The sequence below is a fragment of the Brassica napus genome, chromosome C8 (genome assembly GCF_020379485.1).
Source record: "Brassica napus cultivar Da-Ae chromosome C8, Da-Ae, whole genome shotgun sequence".
NCBI lineage: Eukaryota > Viridiplantae > Streptophyta > Magnoliopsida > Brassicales > Brassicaceae > Brassica > Brassica napus.
The window spans coordinates 38,696,641-38,720,324 of NC_063451.1; the positions used below are offsets into that span (position 1 = coordinate 38,696,641).

At 33.4% G+C, this 23,684-nt stretch overlaps 2 protein-coding genes across 2 annotated transcripts; one reads left to right on the forward strand and one right to left on the reverse strand.

The window, feature by feature from the left end:
- Nucleotides 1-7,077: 7,077 nt before the first annotated feature.
- On the forward strand, nucleotides 7,078-8,105 carry LOC111213630 (calmodulin-binding protein 25-like). Its single transcript, XM_022715423.2, has one exon. The coding sequence runs from the start codon at nucleotides 7,211-7,213 to the stop codon at nucleotides 7,898-7,900; it is 690 nt and encodes a 229-aa protein (XP_022571144.1). The 5' UTR covers nucleotides 7,078-7,210; the 3' UTR covers nucleotides 7,901-8,105.
- Nucleotides 8,106-10,312: 2,207 nt separating this feature from the next.
- Nucleotides 10,313-11,803, reverse strand: LOC111213629 (heavy metal-associated isoprenylated plant protein 45-like). Its single transcript, XM_022715422.2, has 3 exons — nucleotides 11,203-11,803; nucleotides 11,040-11,115; nucleotides 10,313-10,749 (listed from the first exon to the last, which is right to left on the reverse strand). The coding sequence occupies exons 1-3, from the start codon at nucleotides 11,248-11,250 to the stop codon at nucleotides 10,397-10,399; spliced, it is 477 nt and encodes a 158-aa protein (XP_022571143.1). The 5' UTR covers nucleotides 11,251-11,803; the 3' UTR covers nucleotides 10,313-10,396.
- Between the last annotated feature and the right edge of the window lie 11,881 nt (nucleotides 11,804-23,684).

Genomic DNA, 23,684 nt, shown 5'->3' on the forward strand with positions numbered 1-23,684 from the left:
AAAAATTTCAAACTGGAAACATAAATAATAAATAATACTCCCTCTGTTTTTATCTGTAAGTAGTTTTAGTTAAAAGTGTGAATATTAAGAAAAAATTTACTTTTGAAAAAATAGCATTTAATACATAAATTCAACCAATAATAAAAATGTATTAATTATTTGATTGGTCATACAACACGTAATAAATGTAAAATGTGTTTTGTATTATGTAAACATCTTACATTGTGAAACAAACATTTTTTGCTAAAACTACTTACATATCAAAACAGATGGAGTATTACTTTTGATGTAAAATTTAGTGTCATTGTTAGAGTTGACAAAATAATTATAACAACAAAACACTGAATTTGGTGTAATTTCAACACCAAATTTGGTGCCATTGTTGGAGATGCCACCAGATTTGGTATGGTTTCATCTCCAATGAGATACCAAAAATAACACTATCCCACCAAATTTGGTGTAGAGTGAATAATTACACCAAATTTGGCGTAACACTATTCATCACACCAAATATTAAATATTCATATTTTATTATGTTTCATATAGATATGGTTCAATTATTATTATTAATCAGTTCAAATTTGTTATTAAACATAAATATATTATATTATTTGTATTTTTAAATTATTTTACATAATTAAAATATATTTTTTATTTTATTTTCAAATAAGAAATCACAAAATGATTATTATCAATTTCTTTATATTGTAAAAATAAAATATCATAGAACTTTTATATTTTATTTAAAATATCGATTATAATATTTATTCGAGTTATATTTAATCAGTAATAAAAAATTAAGAATATTACATTATTGTAATGTTAGATTTAATTGTAAATAGTTAAAACTTTATGTAATACTATTAAATTCACCTAAAAATAAAATAACATTCTTATTTTTTTATTTTATAATATAGTTAACCTTGTATTACTAACTAATACAAATTTTATTAAAATAAATATATAATTTTGTTACATGTTTTTCATAATTAATACTCATTTTTAATAAAATATTATTAATAAAATAAATACACAAAATGTATAATACTGTTAAAACAAAAAATATAAATGTAAAAAAGTTCGATAAACATATAATTACAAAAATTTAATAAACATAATATCTAAATGTGATAAAAACAATTACTTATCAATTTCAAATAATAAAATAATAAAATTATTAAATTATTAAAACTTAAAACATCAAACTATTTTTGGTGTTATAGTTGGAGATGACAAAAGAAAATTTTGACACCAAAATATCAAATTTGTTGTAATTTTAATGGTGTCATATCGCTGGAGATCCCCCAATGGAAAGTGAGATAGAGTTATTTTATTGGTGATATTGATTTGATATGGTCGCTGCTTCTTGTAATTGTTAATTGTCAATGATCGAACCTATATAACTGTTGTACAACTAATATGATGCCCATCCAATCTATTTTAAAAATTCGACAAATGTCATTTTCTTAGATAAAATCAAAATAGCATCATTTTCACTCTTCACCTTCAAATATTAACAGACGTTAGTTTAATATTTTACGTTTCCATGTAATAAATTATTTAATTTTTATAATTATTTAATTTTATAAATAAAGGATACTAAACTTAATTAATCAAAGCATATTTGCATGTTGAATGATCAATGTCGATTTCATCCAAACTTGATGACTTCAATAATTGACACTAAAATCAAAGCCGCAATGATGAGACTTATGTAGAAGATTGGTCGATCTTTTTTTTCTTCTTATGGTCCACTTACCACTTATTCTATTTTAGATCATAAATAATTTGTTTGGTTTCTCTTATGTATTGAATTTTCTGACCCATGTTTCCGTATATGTATTAGTAAACCAAATGAATATAGCTTTCTTCACGCAATCTCTACATGTCTTGATTTATTTCAGGCTTATAATGGTAATACATAGTTAACACTAACAAACATCTTTACATATGCATATGTATTTTTAATTATTAAAATTGCACTGTTATGCATATTATAATTCGAAATTTTGTAGTCGAGATATTTAAGTCGTAAGTTTTACTATACCAATTACTTTTTCATTTACATAACATATGAAATAGATGTCAATTAACTGATATTCGAAAACAAATGTAGTATATACTAATATTATTTGTATTTGACATTGTATATAAGACCAAGATTCTGGGCTTGATGATAATACTGGGAATTTGCGTTGAAAGGAGCATATCTGCATGTGACAAGTTGTAAGGGACAATATTGAAAACCACGACTTGTGTGTGCTTTTAATATGTGTGCTAAAACAACAAGCTGATCACGTTAGTTGCATTAAGAAAATACGGAATGTTCATCCTTTAGGTTTCTATTTTAGTGAACTCGATAGATAAAAAGTTTTTTTTTTTGAAAATGCAATTGATCTTTTTTTTTTTTTGAGCAATCAATTGATCTATTTTAGTTAGGAGACTACCTATATATATATATATATACAGTATATACATTCAACAAAAAAGACTACTTCGATGCGTTAAAAAAACAAAGACGTGTGCAAATGAAATAGTTTTCGTATTGAAAAGAAAAAGGAAAAAAATAAGAATGGTCGGAGTCAGACAGTGTAAGGAAGTGACATTGGGAGACGAGAAAACGCGTTTGGAAAAAAAAAGGTGGGGCTAATAATAGTAATAATTTCAGATTACCCATGCATGATTCATGCAAGTCTCACAGTCACTTACAGTTCCCACGTCACAGTTTCATTTATAAAGATATTGATTTGATTACAGATAATACAAACTACTCTAACTGAAAATATACTTACATAATCATGTCTCTTTTTACGCAGTTGTCACTTTCAGTTACAAGAATTAGGTTAGTTTTTTTTTCAAAAAAAAAAGAGAAGAATTAGGTTAATTTTTATGTATATGCTCAGAATTATACTGAAAAGAAGTAGATGTCCAATCTTGTGCTGCCCACCATGATTATTTCAGTTAGTGTAATTTTGTATAGAATTTTAGTAATGCCCCAATGAAAATTTAAAATTGTAAATGTATTTTTTTTTTGAAAAATTTGGCCCAGCCTCACAGAAATTGTAAATGTATTACAAGTGCTTTATAGTTTTCCCCCGGATAAAAGCCATTCCTAGATCCGCTACTACTGCATGTATATAAGAAAAAAAAGTAAAATTCATTATTAAATGTGCGTTTCAGATAAAAGATAGCCATCTTTCATATGGCATCTAGCACTCACATCGAGTTTCAAAAATTAAATAGAAAATAGCACCCACATTGGGGAGATCATGTTAATCAATGCTCAATCCTTTGATATATTTCCGGAAAAAAAAATTATAGAATATTCACGCATATTAAAAAATAATAAATGTTTACAATCAAATTTATTGTTGATTTCACTATACATTTTCTAATAATTATCAACCAATAGTATTTAATCAATTAAATTATTTTCAATTAATGTTTCTTAAAAGTATACAACTTATCAATAGTAACTACTAAAATTACTTTAAAATTATAGAAAATCTATTATTTTGAAACAAAAAATAACTCTAGAAAATTCTACTTTTAGGAAGGGATGGAGTATATATATATATATATATATATATATAAAGATCTTAAGATTTTACTTTAAAAAACTATATATAGCTCTGATTAATATTTATAATACAAACCATTATCTGACTTCATTGTATATCAATATCGTTTTTAAGACATTCACCTTATTAGGGAAGCTTTTTTTTTTGTCAATGGTTGTTAGTAGGGAAGCTAGGAATACAAAATAAAGACTGCTAAAGCAACGGTTCATAAAATTTATGAGTTTGTGCAATACGATCACTGGAAGTCTAGAACTACTTAAGTTGGAGTATGTTCATGATCGGCCCGGCCGTTCATGATCAGTTGAGAGAACTAAAAGTTCAATTAGCCTTTTATAAAGTGATAGTAGTATTATACAGTTTGTTTATCATTTTAAGGATTTTTTGTTGTAAGCATTAATTATCTATTCGATAGTGAAGAGACAGCTTTCTCTCTCTTATCTCCTCAAAACCTTTGAGAAAGAGAAAGTTTGTCGATCTGGTTTCTGCGACGATTTCTTTTGGTGTTTGATACTCCGTCGCTCAAGCCTTTCCGGTGATGGTTCTATCCGGCCGGATCTCAGACTCCGGCGTTGCATCTATCTTCGGTGGACGGTCAGCTTTTGCCTCTGGCGTCCTTACCTTCTACTCCGGTAATGGACGGTCGGCTTTCGACTCTGCATCACACTTTCCGTTCGTGTTGACGGCGGCTTATCATCGGGATCTTCCCGATTATGTTCGATCTACGGTTCTTGTGTCTCCTCAGTCTGATTGACTCTCTTTCCTCCATCCTTCGTCTAAGGTTAAGGGATCGATTGAAGTCGATTATGTTTTTATGAATCGTAGATCTGGTGGTTGTTTAGGGTTTCTTCTCCGCTGACGGCGGAGTTCCCTCTCGCCTCCTCCCTGCTACCGGTGGACGAAAGTGACCATCATCTCGACGCGTGTACATGCATCGCTGGGCGACCGTACGCGTGGTGGACGTCGTGTCACTCTCCTTGTCAACGGGTTTCTTCTATGGGCTTGACAGGCCTTTAGTTGGTTTGTATAGTTTGCCTTTCGTTTGGACCGTTTGTGTGTAATGTGTTGGGCTCTCTCCTTTTAGATATTGACCCATTAATAAACTTTCAGATGGAAAAAAAAAAAACTATTCGATAGTGAAACTCAATATATATATATGCACTATTAAATTACCCAACTTTGACTAGTTTTTATTTACTCCTTGACAAAAAATAAAATTTACAATTTAAATTGAAGTATCTGACCAAAACATCATAATTAATATATTTACCCATTGAAAAAATGAAAGCTCACAATTTAAAATTAAGGAAATGACAAGAATCGTCCAATAGGTTATGTAAATATATATAGATTGTTTAAAGAGAGCCCGAGACTTCTCCTTTTTCTCTCTTCGTTTCTTAACGGAGATGAGATGAGATGAAGCTTTCTCTGGTGCTCTACCAGGGTGTTTTGATTCCGGGAGGCGGAGGCTATTTCAGCTTCGTCGTCGTCGGCTTTTGATCTCGGGGAAGTAGAGGCTTCCGAAGTTCTGCGCCGCCGACAATAGAAATTTATTTTCCTTTGTGATGCGATCGATGGGTCTATAGCTTTGATTCCCTGGGAGTCGGAGGAGATCTCGACTGGGTCGAGGACGATCTCTGTTGGTGGAGCTTAGGCATCGTTGTGTATGCTTGAAGCTAGTGGGTTTCTTTGCTTGTGGTTCTGTTTCTCGAAAGCCCCGGTGGTTGATGATTAGGATCCGTCGACGTCTTTCAGTTTGGAGAGATTGGTCGCGGTGTTTCCTTTGAATGGGTGCTTGGTGAATGTTCTCTTGTCTTCACGTTTGATGGCTTGATAATCGGATGAGATCTCGATAGGCGATGAAACTCTCCGATGATGTGCTAAAGCGATGAAGGAGGAGATGTTGTAGTCTCTGGTTTTTCTTCATCCGTTCGGTGGTTCGATGGGTTCGGTGTGCGGTGGTTACGGTGTATTCCGGTGAAACATGTGTTCGTTTCGTCTTTCTCCGGTGATGACTCGTAGTTTGAATCAAGATGTGGTGACCTAGTGACGCGTGTCCCTTGATGGCGAGGTCTCAACGCGTGTACGTCCAAGTGAATTTCCCCGATGCGTGGTAACGTATGGCGCCGATCGGGTTTTCTTTTTTGAGCTTAATTGTCCTTGTGTTTTGGGCTTTCTGTTTAATACGTTTGGGCTTTATGCTGGGCTTAGATCCTTATGGTGTTGTATCTTTTTGTTGTGATACTTTTAAGATAAATGAAAATTTCAGATGGCAAAAAAAAAAAAAAAAAAAGGTTATGTAAATATATATCCACAACAAAAAAAGGAAGAAGAATATAGAAGAAGATGACTTGATAAAAATGATCACGTATTATATTTGTTGAATGGTCAAACCATGGATGGTTGGAGTTATTATCATCAGCTATACTTAATTCCTGCAATGCTCTTCCTTGAAATCTACGATATGTATATGTTTCTTTCGTTGTTTGTAGGTTGGAGTTAGTCAGACAAAAAAATATAGATAAGTAGATATTGTCCCACTATCAAATAAATAAAAATTAATAGTAATACGATGGTCTCTCGCTGGCCATATATTTGAATTAACACTAGAACACAATTGTTTAAAGATCAGATATATAATATAACTCTTCATTTATATACAAAGACACATTTGCTCTTAACATTTTACCAAAAAAAAGAGAGCCACATTAGCTATATGGTCTCATGATCGGTCTGGAGCATAGATAAAAAAATCGATAGTTCATTATAATTTTAAATGACATGTTAGTTATACGTAGACTGTTATGAAATTTTGTTAAAAAAAGATGTTATGAAACTTTTATATCAAAAATAAAGGCACAAGTTTTTATTTAAACATAAGACATTATAAATTTCTTAGAAATATCACTCGCACTGCTATATATATATATATATATATATATATATTCCACTTGTATGTCTTTTTTTTTTTTGGAAAATTGGCTTTATTCCACTTGTATGTCCTACCTGCATTTACGTAACATAGCGTTTCTCTTACGAGTACTTGTTTCAAAAGTTTGAATCTAAACGGTTTCGACTGAACAAACAATATCATCGGTGCATGACATAAGATTAAGGAAACAAGTTACATCTGTCTGTTTAGTGGAGTTAACAGAAACAAAATAGTGCAGTTAATTAAAATGAATTCAAAACTTCAAAAAACGAATAGCAATGATGCAATTAACACGGCCTAAAGAACTCTCCACATGCAGAAGTGAACAAAATAAGACTCAAGATCATTGTTTTCAAGCCCACGGTTGTTAAGGGTGGTTTTTTTTAGTTGGTCAATAAGGTTAAGAAGAGACTAAACAACGTACGTCATTATCCTTAATCACTCATGGGTTTAATTAATAAGACGAAGCAGAGCTGAGTCAGACTTCCGTACAACTCTGCTGACGCGTGTCTTAACGCGTTTTCTTTCTCTCTCCGCCGTCCTATTTAATATCTCTCCTCCGTCTTCATTCCTTCACTCTCTCTTTATAACTTCTTCTCCACTCCTATAAAATAAAATAATTCAAGAGCGCTCCAAAATAATTAATATATTCTCTATTCGATTTCGAATTTTTATCGCGGTGGTTAGAATAAAAAAAATCATGGCGTCGTCTGATGGATTAGCGAGCGTTGACCCTTGGTCGTTCCGACAAAGCTTCAACATCGACTCGTGGTTACTCCCTGATCCTTTCTCTCACGACAGCGATGCACTCGCTAAAGCTCTTCACAAATCCATCTCCGATCCTCTCTCTCCTTCAGCTTACTTCGATTCCGTCGCCGTCTCCGACCTCTCACCTCCTCAAACCATCTCTAACGTCTCCTTCGGCTCAGATCCAGAGATCGCCGTCGGCGGTGGCGGTGGTGGGGGGAAGCGGAAGCGTGGTCCTGGTGTTGCCGGAGGTAAACCGGCGAAACGCCGTTCTCGAGTTTCCACCAAGAAGTCTCAGACGACGTTTATAACGGCGGACGCGGCTAACTTCCGGCAGATGGTTCAGCAAGTCACCGGCGCCAAGTATAACGGTTCTCCCCACGGCTTTTTTGCTCCGGTTGTGAAGCCGGAGCCGCATAGGCTCGCTACCAGGCTACCACCGTCTGGTGCTTTTGATGGTTCCTGTGCCGTTCCGACGCTGGATACGTCGTCGTTTTTGTCTAACCATCACCAGGAGACTTTGGTAACAGAGTTGGGCTCTGTTTCAGCGCCGGCGAGTTCGACGGGTGTTGGTGGTGGACCCGCCGTGGAGTTGGATAGTTACCCGAGCTTCCCGACGCTTGAGTCGTGGAAAGTTATGTGATCTAATTCGGATTTAATTTTAGTGTTTTGTAGATGTAATCCTTTTTTTGATTAAAAACCCTTTAGATCCTCTTGCTTCTCTCTTTTTATGTTATGAATGAATGTCTTTGTTATCATTTTGAGCTTTGTGGCTAAGGAGTCTCTCTTCTTGTTCATACTTTTGGGGGAAATCAATGGTTAATGAAAAAACTTCTACTTTTTTTTGAGATCAGTTTTGTTACATTTGATGAACATGGAACTTCCCTAGCATCCTTAGTGATGATGATACTTGGATTCTACAAAATAGAATTCACATTATAGATTTAAAGTTATTGCTACTTGTCCTCTATCATATACTCCATCCTTTTTTTACTGTAATTAGCTGGAGTAAATTTTTTTTTTTTTCAAAATGTAAATAGTTTTCAAATATCTAAATATTTTTTACATTTATTAGATATAGTGTAACCAATCAAATAATATCAATTATTTTATAACTGGTTGAACTAATTAATTAAATATTTTTTTTTAAAGTATCAACTTTCTTAATATTAATGGTTTTAGTCTAAACTACTTACATTGTGAAACGGAAGGAGTAGTTTTTTTTTTTTTTGTGCACCCTTTATTATATATCTTTAACACATATAAAGATAATTATGTATAATCTGTCACTTTAGAAGGATGAACCCCATTTGAAAGTCAGCAAAGTGGTCATCTTTACTTTCTTCATCAATAGGTTTATCTGTGCAGCACATGTAATAGATAAGTAGTATAACATTGATTTTTTTTTTTGGTGTAACATTGATTTTTAGTTCATACAAAGTAACTCATTGCTTTTAACCGCCGGTAGGAGGATAGAGGATAGATTTTTTTACTCGGATGCTAAAGAATATCTTTCTTGATGGTCCCATTGACATATGTTGTCAATATCACACGATAAGACAATCAATCATATACGTTACCACCACCATAATTAAATGTCTCCATTACTGATACAAAATCCCATATAATTTTCTTTAATTTTTGAAATTTATCTGTTTTTTCCAATTTAGTGCTAGAAACTGGTACGCACACAATAAAGCAGATAGTGTAACGACAAGAACAGTTTATACAAAAGAGAAGATAATCTTCCAACAACTACACCTATAAGAGCATGTCAAAGTAAACGATAGTGCTAGAACCCAAGTCAAAAAGATTGCATCGTGAAATAAAAGGTTAGAAAAAACTCTAGTGATGGGTTTGGTGATCAGAAAGAAACTAAAGTAAAAGAAAATGTATAGTAATTCTTAATTAATTTCTTTACAAAGAATAAAGAAATATGATGAGAAAAGCCGCAAGAAAATTGAAGTTGTTCAAAGTTTCAATTTTAAAAGCTGAGTCAACGTCAATGCCACAAAAGAGGAGGCAGCGATCATCCCATCATCACTCATGTTCTTAGTTTTGACGGTAAAACGTCACTTGCGTTGAATTCTTTACTTCTAAACAACACGACACCACTGCAGTGTCCCGTTGAGATTAAACTCATCCCATTTAGTACCAAAACGTAAACTTAAGACAACGCTAGCTTAAAAATTCTGAAACGTGGACATTACTAGATTTGGATGAACTTAAATCGTTTTATTGGATCTATGCATAACGAATCACGTATGCGAATCTTTTTAGAGACAAAACAAAAACTGGACGGTGGAAGCTCCCGCAATAAATATAAGGAGGGACCATAGGTTGACCAAGCGATCTTATAATTAGTACAAAGACTAATGCGACGGCTACAAATATAGGTGGTTGTTGGCTGCACCTGATAAGGGGGTTTATGAGGGAAACATCATCTTCTTTGTCTGAAATCAGATTCAGACACTTATCTTTCATCTCATGTGGGTCGGTCTTTGGACTTCTAAACAGAATGAGAACGACATAAATGAACATTTTTTGAATCGGTATGATATATAGAAACCTTATACACCTTTAAAACTTCATTTTGGTTATAACACCTACATCTTCACGTGCTTTGCTTTGTGATGAGTTTACTGTTACATAGCGCTTCTTCAAATGATTTCTGAAAAAGTACAAAGCGTAAATGAACCAGACAATATACTCATACTTTGTGTATCTATCACATCATCCACCAGTTGATATCTTTTTCTTTAGCTTCATCAAGTTATAATCATCCGTTCTTGCTTATCCTGTATAACACTAGCAAAGCAGCTACAAAAGTTCCTCCATGCGAACAACGGGAGTTAAGTATCGGGCCTAAAGTCATGAGGAGACTTTTATTGGGCCTATACTTTAACATTAGGCCCAAACATATCACCTAAACTCAAGCCATATAGACTATTATTTTGTGTTTGAATTCTGAAAGACCTTGTGATTTGCTATTGAAGTAACAATAATTAAAATAAAGTAAATATATCAAAACAAACTTACATTTTAGAGGGACAAAAAAGAATACGATATTTATTTTCTGTGATTACAAAATGAATGAATGAATGAATGAACTGAAAAAACAAACAAATAATACAAAAATTCACATGACAGCACAAGCATGTACATTATCATCGCTAAAAAGATGAAGAGCATTTTCATCAACTTTTTGTGGTGGACGAGGATAATTATAACCGGTTATAGAAGAGTCGTCATAGAAGTCGTGTTTGCCATTGTATGAAATAGTATTCTCTGCATGGTTTATCTTCTGAATCGGTTGTTCCAAGTATTGAGAAGGATACGTATAGTAGTCGCCATAATATCCATTATAAGGAAATGGCCAGAACTCTGCTGCTCGTCCCGTTCGTTTCACCATTCTAAGAACATCTTCCCGATCAACGTACCCTGTGACCGTCACTTTTTGTTGATCCACGTCTATCTCCACCGTATCCACTCCTACACATATAGATTGATGATTACTAGACCGTTAATATATAAAGCCATTCCTGGCCAAAATGCGATGAAACATTCGTTTTGGTTCCAATTTAAAAAAAAAATTGTCACACAATGATCCTCAAGTAGAGTTCCTCTGATATTATTAAAATTCATTTTAAAATGTTTATGGTTCTTAAATCTCAGGACCAATTTTGTCGTCAATCATCAATAATCTCAAATATACAATGTTTATAAGATTTGTATACGACTCAAATCCATGTATAGTTTTGTTTCTTCGTAAGTTTTCTTACCATCAAGTTTGGAAATAGCTCTTCGGACTTTCTTTTCACATCCTTGGCAATCCATATCTACCAAAAGCTCCACAACCTTTAAACAACAGAAAAACATATACGTTAGAAGACTATAAGATACATAAACGACTTGTTGAAGAACATATAGATATCATCAACGTACAGATAAAGCGAGTGGTAACCGAGAGTTTCCATGTATCCAATCAAGCATTTTCTTAGGTATCTTTCGGAGCCTTGTACGTTTTGTGTTAAGATAAAACTTTTGTTTGCTTTCTGTAAGATCTTTTGGTTGTATAATATATAACGTATGAGTTTATAGATATATATATAGGGAGAAATGTCTGCGCGTGTTGGGAACACTTGGTGTATGATTCCAAGTAACCGCGTTTGCGTCTTGTGAGATGCAAAAAGCTTATGTCCTAAGTCTAACATTACCTTGTGTGTTCGGTGTTGCCAGGGTTTTTCTTTGTCTTCTTATTATTTTATTTCATTTTAATCATTGTCTTGTAGCCAGCGTAAGGGTTCACCATTTCATTTCCAGTTTTAGGTATTTTCCAGCTAAGAAAACATAAGATGTGGTTAGATGCATAATACTTTTTTATGTTTTATAAACGTTTCCTCAACTATTTTGGTGTTTTAGAAATTTATGAATATTCTAACAGTTAAGTTATCTTTAAAATTATATAAGCTTAAAAATTATAGAAGAAATATATGTTTAATGTTTAATATTTGTTGCCTCTTATAAAGTAAATCTCTGCAGCAAACTTAAAAATTATTGATATTAAAAGAGGATTAAGATAGTAATTTAAAACTTAACATGATGCAGAAGCACGTGACTTGTATCAATATTTTATTAGCGTTCTTTGCATAAAAATGTGTTCGTAGAGTAAAAAAAAGAATTTCGAAAATCGTCTTTGTTTTTTGGTTGGGACAACCAGAACCGCAGTGGCAATCATCTTCAAAAGTCAAATTCCTGCCTACTAAATGGTAGATGTATAGACACAGTTACAGTTATATATTAGCTGATTAGTGCATGTTTTTATAGAAATATAAGTGTGAATAGCCAATTCTCTAAAAAAAAAGAATGGCCAAAAAAATTGTACAATGTGCTGGATTTCCGTTTGCAAGAATCTTGTAATTAACAGAATCATAATAACTCGCTTTACCACTTACGGAAACAAAATCAAAAGGTCAAAAGAACACATTATGATGCAAGATGTGTATCATATAAAACAAAAAAATGTGTATCGTATAAGTTACCTAGGAAGTTACCATCACATATAAAGAAGGGAAATTGGGCAAATGTACATAACAAAAAAGAAATAAAGTGTATATCCATAGCAACAATTAGTCTAAAGTATTCTGTGTATTTTATGTAATATTATTTGTTTTACCCTTTGAACAATCTCAACCATTGATTTTTTGTTTTTTTTTCATTTTTTTTTCCTTTGTCTTTTTTTTTCTCTCCTTCCAAATTTTATTGATGTATATCTTTTGGATCAAATATAATTCAACCAAATAATTATGTTAGTAAATATATACATATTTTTTTACATATGGCATAACTTAAAATTTTTAAAACAGATTTTAAACAATATCGGACAAAAGTTATAATATACTATTCATTAAAATAAAATAGCGTATTTAATTAAATGTATTTAAAACAAAGTGTTACTAATATTTATAGTAGTATACTATTCTTTTTACTTAAATAGTATAATTTTTTGGAGCACCCTCTTCCTCTTCTTCTTACTCTCTCCTCCCCTTACTCTTTCTTCCCATCCCTCCCTCCACCTCCTCCTCCTCCCCTTCCTCTTCCTCTTCCTCATCTTCCTCTGCTGCTCTTCCTCCTCCTCAAATGCACACTATTTTTGTATATTTTTTCTATACTTTTCTATACTATTTACTTAATATAGTAGTACAATATACGTAACTTTTAATAATATGTTAGATGTGCGTGACACGTTCCCAAAGAGAAGAAAGTCAAAAATGTGCTAAATTGCCCCATTCAATAGTAACTATTGTAGTATGGCTATATTCTTTATTTTATGTCTTCTTATGTATATACAACAAATTCTCCCTATAAAAAAGAAGAAACACATTAAAGGAAAACCGTTTCTTGAAAATATAAAATAGCTTTGGTTCCGTCCCCTCTTAGTTTTATTACTAGTGAACACAAAAAAATATTAGGAAAGTTGGTGGTGGCCTAGTCCGGTCCGACCCGGCCCCAATTTAATTCATCATTGGTTTGACTTTCATCTAGGGGTGTCAAAATGAGCTAGCTCGCTCAACTCAGCTCAGCTCATGATAAGCTCGGCTATTTCATGAGCTAGCTCGCTCAGCTCATTTAATAAATGAGTTTCAATATGTAAACTCGAACTCAGATCACCAAGATCATGAGTTAAATGAGCTAACTCATGATCTAATATAAAAATAAAATAAAATAGTGATAAAATAACTTATATAATATTATTCAAAATTTAGATATTAAAAATATCCAAAACATAAATATTAAATACTAAATAAAAACCAACACATACAAAAAAAAAAAAATAACACCTAATATAAATTAAATCAATGCAAAACTAATGATCCAAATCTCTATTCTTCATGAGAGTCTTGAGAAATTCATCTTCAATGTTTTCATCTGTTTAAATTATAAAATTAAAATAAAACATTTATAAATATTTTATCTTAAAGTAATAACAAAGTATAAATATATAATCTGAGATGGAAAATATTTTATCATTGTCGTCGGTCATAAAACAAAACAAACAAGATCAGGTGCAAACTTATATGTATGTTTTACATTTTAGTTTTAGAAGATAAATATGATAAATATAGAAATTATCTTTTTTACATAATAAAAATAGAAGTTATCCAAATATATAACATATATATAATATATAACATATATATAATTTTTAGTATAAAAATGAATAAGCTCATGAGCCAGCTCATGTTCATTAAAGATCGTTCATATAACTCGTGATCTAATTTAAGCTCGATCATTAAATTCATTTATTAAATAATCCTAAAATATAGAGATCATGCTCGTGAAAAAATGAGCTGAGCTGAGCCAGTTCACGAGCTACAACTCATTTTGACACCCCTACTTTCATCTATAAAGCTTTTTTTTGTCATTCCCTATATATTAATAAAAAAACATTTAAAAAGTTATAATCTGTAGTTTGTAATAATTAAAAAGAGTCTTGCTTTAGTTAGTTGTCAGTTAATTAGAATGTCAATTAGTACGACGTGACATTGAAAAAAAATGCAGGTCCAAAACTTAACTTAGGGAAAACACATATACGGACATAACATAAACCGCAAGCGTATATTATTTGGTAGTATTATTTTGGTTCAATTACTTATATATTCGGTTCTATTAAGCAATTGGTACAAATCGGTACATTGAACATTTTAAAACTAATTAATAAAGCAAAACCAAGACGGGCAATTTGAAAACAATACAACGTGAATCAACCATTTCTAATGTTAATTCTTTACCTTTGACACGTTGATACCTTCTTGAAGGGGAACATCACGTTGAGAACGCTGCTTCTTCCACCTGTTGACATGTCAAACCAAACTGCATGGCATAAAAACAGAAGCACTATCATCATACACGTATATTCCATAGACATGACTAAATTCAATCTCAAATTCAAATTCACTATAGGTGACTCAAAAAACACATCTGATACAACAATTTAATCACAATTTCATTATTAAGGCCGACTTAAAGAAGCAAGCAAAAGTACTAGATCACTATGAACCTATGTACTAGATCAACATTCATGTTTGTCTTATGTCAACTTAGTTATGCAACATAATTTGACTTTTTGATTATACGTCAAAATGGTTTCAACTGGTTTTATGATTTCAAATTGGTTTACATTATTGTAATCCCGATCAATTTGGTTTACTAACTTGACGTGTTCCAAAAGAATAATTACTTAATTGAAAAGATGGATAATTAATGTGATTTACGCAGTAAAAATGCTTTTGGAAAGGAGATCATGCTAAATATAGGAAATATATTAACTTTTAAAAGGTTTTTGGTAATAACCAGATATACGTTTTTCGTTGTGACTGAACAAATATTGTTAACTAAATCACTATATTTGAGTTTCTTGTGGAAGCACCGTGGCCTAATGATCAAGGTTTAAAGGATTCTACACCCAGGTCTGGGGTTCGAACCCCAGACAACGCAATTTCTACAGGAAGAGGTATGAGTTTCAATTCCCGGAGAAGGCGAATTATGCAGAAAATTAGAGAAAATGCTTACAAGAAATCTTAACATGGCGCAAGGAGTACCGTAAGAAATGAATCTCATAGTCATAGGGCTATTCAGAGTGATACAGTCAGGCGTGAATCCTCATAAGGCAGGTAAAATTGTCGGCTGTAATATTTTTATGTAATGTTTCTCATAATTTGTAATATCATAATTAACCAGACAAAAAAAAATCACTATATTTGAGTTTCTTTATTTATAAAATGATTCAGTAGCGACTAACTATCCCTATATATTAATAGAGAAACGTTTAAAAAGTTATAACTTTAAGTTTGTATTAATTAAAAAAAGTCTTACTTAGGTGTCAATTAGTTGTGATGTCAATTTGGATTACATGGCAACATAAGAATCAATTGAAAAATTAGTAAGCCAAAGATTCAATTGCTCGGAAAACTTATATTAATCCAAACAAAAATATATATGATGTGATAAACTTAATACTCGGTGATCTCATTAAATTAATGCTCGGTGATTTTATTAAATAAGACTTTCTTTAAATGGCTCAAGGTTGATTTATATTATGATCCAACATAATAAAAAAGTGTAAGATATACTCTTAGTCCATATCATATGAACAACATTTTTAATAAAAGTTTGCTATATATTATGACCTAAATATTGCATGCTTTTTCTATAAATTGGAAAGTAACAAATTTTTAAGTGTTGGTTTTTTTTATTAATAACAAAGAGAAGCTTTGATAAAAAGAATAGCAAAGAGACGTAAATATTCAAAACTATTTTGCTAATAAAAGAAAAAAAGAAGAATATTGTTCGGTTCTCAGGCCTCCTCGCCTACATAAATTTATATAAAGAGTAATATAGAAATTAAATTGCTTTGTTATTACTAAACAAACTTATATATCAAATATTTTTCGTTGCAACACAGTTCTTTAGAACTTAAATTATGAAATTTATATTGAAGATTAAGAAAAAGCTTTGGCACCTGCCTAAATGTTTTTCGTATTCTAGGAAAACATTAATAATGACTTTTCGTATTAGTTAATGATATATATCACGTTAACCTAACTTTCATCCTATACAAAATATCGGTTGTAAACAAATAATACTATCTCCTTTCTATATTTGGGCCTTAAGTATAATAATAGTAGGGTTGCAAAATTTTAAGTTGTCTTGATGTGGCACATAACCATACTATACTTCAAATTATTAGCTTAATCCAATTTGTAATTGTCTTTTTAATATTTTAATTTTTCATCTTATGTTGTCAAAAAAAAAGGTAAAAATCTGATATTCTGAAAATTAGTGTAACTTCAAAATCGAAAATTTTAGCAAAAGAAAATATCCAAATGTATCAGCCCAACATATAAATGATTATATAAACAATAAAAAATTGTAGACATATAAAAAAAAATTCGATCATATATAAATCTTAAATTTGTCAATACAATATGTTTAATTAGAAAACAACTACTTAATTCGTATTATCTATAGACTATAATTAAGGTCGCATAAATGTTATTTTAATTTCAATTGAGCCGAAGGAGGATCAATCGTAAACTGCCGGTATTATTATGGTTAGAAGACAATCAAATTCCTAAAATTTGAACCAAATTCCTACACAATTTTAGAATCAAACTCTTTTGGTAAGTCTAAATAAATTGTTTTTATACCAGGCTGTTAAATAAATAAGAAATTTTTCCACGAAGTTAATATTTCCACCGAATTTTTAAGCTTGGTACCCAATTTTGAAGAAGTTCTATATGGTAATTTTAATTTAAGATACTAATATAATTTGTCACCAAGTCTAAAATTTCGACCATTGAAAATAACTTGCCAAATATGTTTGTGGTAGTTATTGAAAATTTACATAAATATTGGTTTAATGTATCATGCTAAAATACGATATCATGCTAAAATACGATATCTAGATAATTAATGCTAATTATTTCAATTTCTCAAACAATCCAAAAACTACATATGCCTACTATATATATACGGTTGAGTTTTCCCTTAGACACACCATCAAAAAATTTCACAACTCTTAATTTATGATTATATGAGTATCAATTATATCAAATTTTAATTGTTTGATTTAGGCTTCTATACTTTTTCTATGTGTGCCAAATATTTATAGTTAATTAATTATTCTATACTGAGAAAAACATAAAGGAAAAATTGCCAAATATGACTCACAACTTGATTTCAAATGCAAAAGTAAATCCAAACTTGAATCAAATGCAAAAGTAACCTAAAATGCTATTGAAATTACAACCAGCCCCTTGTGAACAAACAAAAAAATCAAAATTTTTTTACGTTTCTAACCTCCGTAAGTCGTCTGTCCAGACGACTTTACAGTAAGTCGTCTGGAGTAGTTCTACTTAGAAATAATTTAAATTTTTTGCAAAAAATATTTTGATAAGTGAAAAATGAAATCATGTAATTAACATATGTTTTAAGAGATATAAATTAAGATATAACAAAAGTTAATTGTTTTCAACATAGATGAGTGAAAGTAGTGAGTCGTGATATTCTTTGGTTTAGGTTTTGCCAACATATGTTGTAGTATTGTATGTGTTCTTAGGGTTAGATTTTGGAATGCATAAATGTTTTTTTGAAAATTTTAAAATTTACCTAAGTGTGTTTATTTCTGTGTATAGTAAACACTATTTAAGTATAACTACGGCTTTATAACGTGGTTAGTTAGTTAATTTAGTCAATTTAGTTTAGGGGTTAAATTTAGGGTCTGGGACGACTTACTAGTAAGTCGTCTGATGTACAGTATTCAACAAACGACTTATTAGTAAGTCGTCCAAACCAGACCGAACCTTTAATTTTTCAATGTACTTTTAAACATAACCGGATTATTTACCGGACATATATAAGATGTTTTTTTATTCACTGTTTCGCGAAATTCAGAAAACCCTAACGCCGTTTCTCTCAAAGGCGATTTCCGTCGATTCTCTCTAATCCATCGTTGTCACCGCCGGTTATCTCTCCGCCGTTATCACCGTCGTTCTCACCACCGTTCTCACAGCCGCTTCCTCTATATAAGATCTGAGAGGAAACCCTAGCGCAAATTCTCTCAGAGGCGTCTCGTTGAACTCCGCCACCGGTAAGTTATATCTCTTACTGTCGAGTGATTGATTGAGGAAAAGATGAACATAAAACGTTGTCTCTTTCAATTTATACACTCGTTTTTTTTTCACGTCTATTTTTGCAGATATATAACCGCTATGTCGAAGGCGACTATATCTTCTCCGAATTTTCAGGTCGGCTTTAAAATGTTCTACTGGAAGTCTTGGAAGACTTATAATTAAGTCGTCTGCAAAGTCTTCCAGCTGGAAGACTTTCCAAATGACTTAATTATAAGTCTTTCAGCTGGAAAACTTGCCAGACGACTTAATTATAAATCTTTGATTGTTTTGAGATGGTTGACTTAATTATAAGTCTTTGATTGTTTTGAGATGACTGACTTTGATTGTTTTACAGGAAAAAAAATGGATATACCAGAACTCCCCCGTAGGATACATACATTAGGGGAAGAGCCCCCCGCAGTGCATAGCATTTCGTATCATACTTGTTGGACGTTGCATACTGCTTTAAAGAAAGCTCTTCATGATGACGAATATGAAGAGCTGAAGGAGTCGAAGTTGGGAGTTTTCATCAAGTTCCAAGAGCTGTGATTTGATTGGGCTTCAAGGCTGGTTCACTATATGCTCGGTTTCCAGCTGGACATAAAGAAGAAGTATGAGCTGTGGAGTCTCGTTGGTCCAGAACCTGTGAGGTTTTCACTGTTAGAGTTTGAAAACCTCACTGGTCTAAACTGCGAGTACATCGAGGACCAGAGACCTCACTGTGTTGTTACAAAGGAGTAGACTTCTTTCTAGGAGATGTTGGGAGTTCATGTCGAAGCTGAGCCATCTACTCAGGAGATAATAGCAACATTTGAGAGATGCGAAGGGTGGTCTCGGGATGATCGCAAGCGGTTCGCGTACCTTGCCATCTTCACTGGATACATTGAAAGGCGAAAATATTCAACCCCTACACGGGTTAGTCTGGCAAGGCTAGTGATGGAGCTAGTGTTCCAGTATCTCCCCAGAAGAACTCAATGTGGTAATGAAGCCTTTTCTCTACATGGTCCCTTATCTACTTGTTGAGTGTGCTTCCTCAGACGAACAACGTGCCCAATACAGCCTGGAGCCATTCACATATGAGAGACCGACCAATATACCTCCGGCCCGAGCTGGTGATTGTGGCGTGTACACTCCAAAGTACATTGAATGTCATGCTCTTGGGATAGAGTTTAGTAAAAAAGACTTTGCTAAGGCCAACGGGAAGACTATGAGGGATAAGATGGCGGTGGATATATTTCAAGAGCTTCCTGACGCACATGAGTTTGAAAACAAGGACAATGATGCCAACCTGGATGCGTATGAGGGGTGATAAATAGGCTTCGTTAGATTATTTTGTACGATAGATTAGGCTGATGTGTGTATTTGAACTTGATCCCTATTTTGTATTTGAACTTGATCCCTATTTTGTAATTATATTCTGCGCAGAAGACTTACAGTTAAGTCATCTGGAATGTTGGACGACTTAACTATAAGTAGTCTAGAAAGTCTTCTGAGCAGTGACTTTTTGTAACTATATTTCGAATAATATAAAGGGCAAGACCATCTCAAATTTGTTTGGTAGTGCAATTTGACAAAGAAGTTGACACAGATAAGTTCATAACACAAATTTTTAATACATAGACTAAACACTGGACAACTAACTGGACGACCTTCTGGATGACTTAATTGAAGGTCTTCTGGAAGACTAAACACTGGACGACTAACTTGAAGGTCTTCTGGAAGAAAAAATCCTGAACGACTAACTGGACGACTTAATTGAAAGTCTTCTGGAAGACTAAACACTGGACGACTAACTTGAAGGTCTTCTGGAAGAAAAAACTCTGGACGACTAACTTTAAGATCTTTTGGACGACTTATTTGAAGGTCTTCTGGAAGACTAAACATTGGACGACTAACTTGAAGGTCTTCTAGAAGAAAAAACTTTGGACGACTAACTGGACGACCTTCTGGACGACTTACTTGAAGGTCATCCACGTCATTTCTTACATTGTGGTTTCGTATGACCAGTTTCCTTGCATTTTGAGCATCTATAAACCATGTGTTGCTTCCGGGGTTTGCGTCCTCTCATCCTGGATAGCTCCAACCAAGATTGCCATCTAGATTTCTTCTGTCTTCCCGGACCACACTTTTCATCCGGAGGAAAGCATGTGTGTTCCTCAACTTGTTGTCCAACACAAGGATATATATTCTCTGAGTATCTTGCAAACAGAAAATCCTTTGAGTACACTAGACATACAAGTGTGGAGATATGCAAACCAGCAAATGTTCCAGCAGCTATAGCATGAGAGCAAGGTATTTTTTCCACTGCATAGACACCACAATCACACTTTCCATGTTCCAAATCAACCACACAATCCATTTTCCCACCTTTCACAAAGAATCGCCATCCATCAATTGGTTGTACAGTCATCGTATCCGCTATCTCCGATCGAACATCAAGCAAGTATTCAACACCTCGACTATGTTGAGTTGGAATACTCAAAGCATCTTTTCTCCTTTTCCAAAACCACTTTCCTAGCTTCTCCCTTATGAACTCCAACAGGAACTGAACCGGAAATCCTCTAGCTCGCTTCAGAGCGGAATTAATAGATTCATCGATGTTGCTTGTCTTTATGTTGTACATGTCCCCCTGACAATAAACCCTTGACCATAGGCTGATGTCGACATTCTCCAAATAAGTTGCAAGGTCCGGGTTTGCACTCCATATCTCAGCCATGTACCGGTCAAAATCTGAAACCGTATGAGCATAAGCATCACCTTTCACCAAGTACAAGAGATGTTTTCCTTTATACTTTTTGACAATGTTATCTTGAAGGTGATAATAACATATTCCTCGGGCTGCCCAAGGAAACACCTTATCACACGCACTTTTAATGGCCGCGTGCCGGTCGGAGACTATCACCAGAGGCTGCTCATCAGATACACAGCTAGCCAATTTTGTGAAAAATCATTCTCAATAAGGTTCATCTTCAGCATCTACGATCCTAAAAGCCAATGGAAATATCTGAAAATTCCCATCTTGTGCGGTTGCAATTAACATAACACCTCCATACTTCCCACTTAGGTGAGTTCCATCCACCACAATGACCCTTCTCTGATACTTAAAACTTTTGATAGAAGCTCCAAAAGAGAGAAATAGATACTTAAATCTATTGATAGAATCAAGTTCTATATCCGTGATAGAATCGAGATTTGCTAAGGAGATTTGCTCGAGATATGATGGCAGACGCGAATACCCATCTTCTGTTGATCCTCTCACCAATGTTTGTGCATATAAAAGTGCTCTGTATGAAGTGGTGTAATCAAGCGTCATGCCAAACATGTTCTTCATTGCATCAGTGATATGCTGCGGATTCAACCCATCAATGATTCCAACACGATCAATGAAAAGCCTACCAACATACTTCGGAGTACAGTGTCTCCGCTGAGCGAGTCGGTCTCCCACTGAGCATGTATGTTTTTTCACATACTTTGTTACCCAAAACGTGTTTGTCCCATGTTTCACACTTGCTTTGACCTTCCATTGACAACCACTAACCGGACATGTTGTCACAAGGAGAGTTTTCTTTGACTTGTATATTCTGAAGGAGAACCTAAACCTCACTGCTGTCAACCGCAGCTCTGAAAGTAGTGTATCCTTGCTAACAAAACTCTGGTTGACATAGATACTGTTACTATTTGATCTTCCTCCTTCAATCTTTTTGATATCTTCAAAACACATATCATCATCTTCCTCATCCTCATCTTCAACCTTTCCATAAACACTGTAATCCTCACCATTCTCGACCGCTTCAGCAACAATAGAGATACCAGCATCCTCCTCCCCATCGTCCTCTTCCCCATCATGATTTTCATCTTCAACCAAATCATCATCATCATCTTCAAAACACATCATCATCTTCAAAGCATTCATCAGCTTCATCAGCTTCATCATCTTCTTCCCTGAACTCTGAAACCGTTTCCACCTTGCTACGGCTTGATACACAAAGCCGTACTCCATGCGTTTTGGTTATCTCGAGCAAGTTTCGAACTTGTCTATCACTTGTAACATGAATAGGAGGGGTGTCTGGAGCCTGCATCATTTCTGCTGGTAATGAGTAGGTTATCTCCACAGATTATGTGCTCATGTCCAGGTTATAATCTTCTTGAGCCATTGCAAGAAGTTCAGCATGTGTCGAACCTTCCCCCAAAAAAATGATTCTCGCTCCTTTGACATTATCAACCACAAAATCCCAACGACAATCTTTCAACAACCATTCTCCATACACTGCATGTAACTGACGCATCATCTACAAAAATTCAAAATAAAACACATTAGTAAACATAGAGAAAATGAAAGTTTACTAAACATTGACGCAGACGACATACCAGTAAGTCGTCTGGAAGACTTACCAGTAAGTCGACCAAACAGGTCATTTTTGCAATTGAATAAGTCGTCCATCCTTGTTTGTTTAAGTAAGTTTTGCATTTGACCGAATTGTGTCAGATATTTGACTTTTCCTGGACGACTTACCAGTAAGTCGTCTCTGGAAAAACAAAAATTTCAATATTTTATTAAAGCTAAACGACTTATTTGTAAGTCTTCTCAGGTTAGTTTGCAATTCGAAAAAGAAACTTAAATATTTAATTTTACTCAGACGACTTACTTGAAAGTCATCCAGGTAGACGACATACGAGAAAGTCGTCCGAGATAAACAAGGTTTGACCAGAATCTAGGAAATAAATCTGGACGACTTTACTTATCCTGGATGACTTTCAAGTAAGTCGTCTTACTTGACGACTTCCGCGTAAGTCGTCTGGGAAAAGTTAAATATTTAAATTTTATTTTCCAATTGCAAAAGTAACCTGAGACAACTTACCGATAAGTCGTCCAGCTTTAATAAAATATTGAAATTTTTGTTTTCCCGGAGACGACTTACTGGTAAGTCGTCTAGGAAAAATCAAATATCTGACACAATTCGGCCAAATGCAAAACTAACCCGTTTATCCTAGACGATTTATCAGTAAGTCGTCTAGGGTATTCTCTAGTTTTTTTAACAAACAAAGATGACGACTTACAAGTAAGTCGTCTGTTCTACAGCCAAACTACTTACGTGTAAGTCTTCTACACGAACAGATCTGGAAAAAATTCCAATTTCATACCTTAAACTAGTGAGATGACTTCCTTAGCGCACAAAGTCTTCTCCAACCACCCAAAATCTCAAACGAAAGTAACCCACCAAGAATAGTATGCTTGAATGGCTCTATCAACCA

Bases quoted from the DNA above. Each gene is read 5' to 3' on its own strand.
- LOC111213630 (XM_022715423.2), top strand. From the start codon at position 7,211: ATGGCGTCGTCTGATGGATTAGCGAGCGTTGACCCTTGGTCGTTCCGA.
- LOC111213629 (XM_022715422.2), bottom strand. From the start codon at position 11,250: ATGCTTGATTGGATACATGGAAACTCTCGGTTACCACTCGCTTTATCT. The intron at 11,116-11,202 runs GTACGTTGATGA...TGTTGTTTAAAG, and splicing joins GGTTACCACTCGCTTTATCT to GTTGTGGAGCTTTTGGTAGA. The intron at 10,750-11,039 runs GTAAGAAAACTT...CTATATGTGTAG, and splicing joins AGCTATTTCCAAACTTGATG to GAGTGGATACGGTGGAGATA.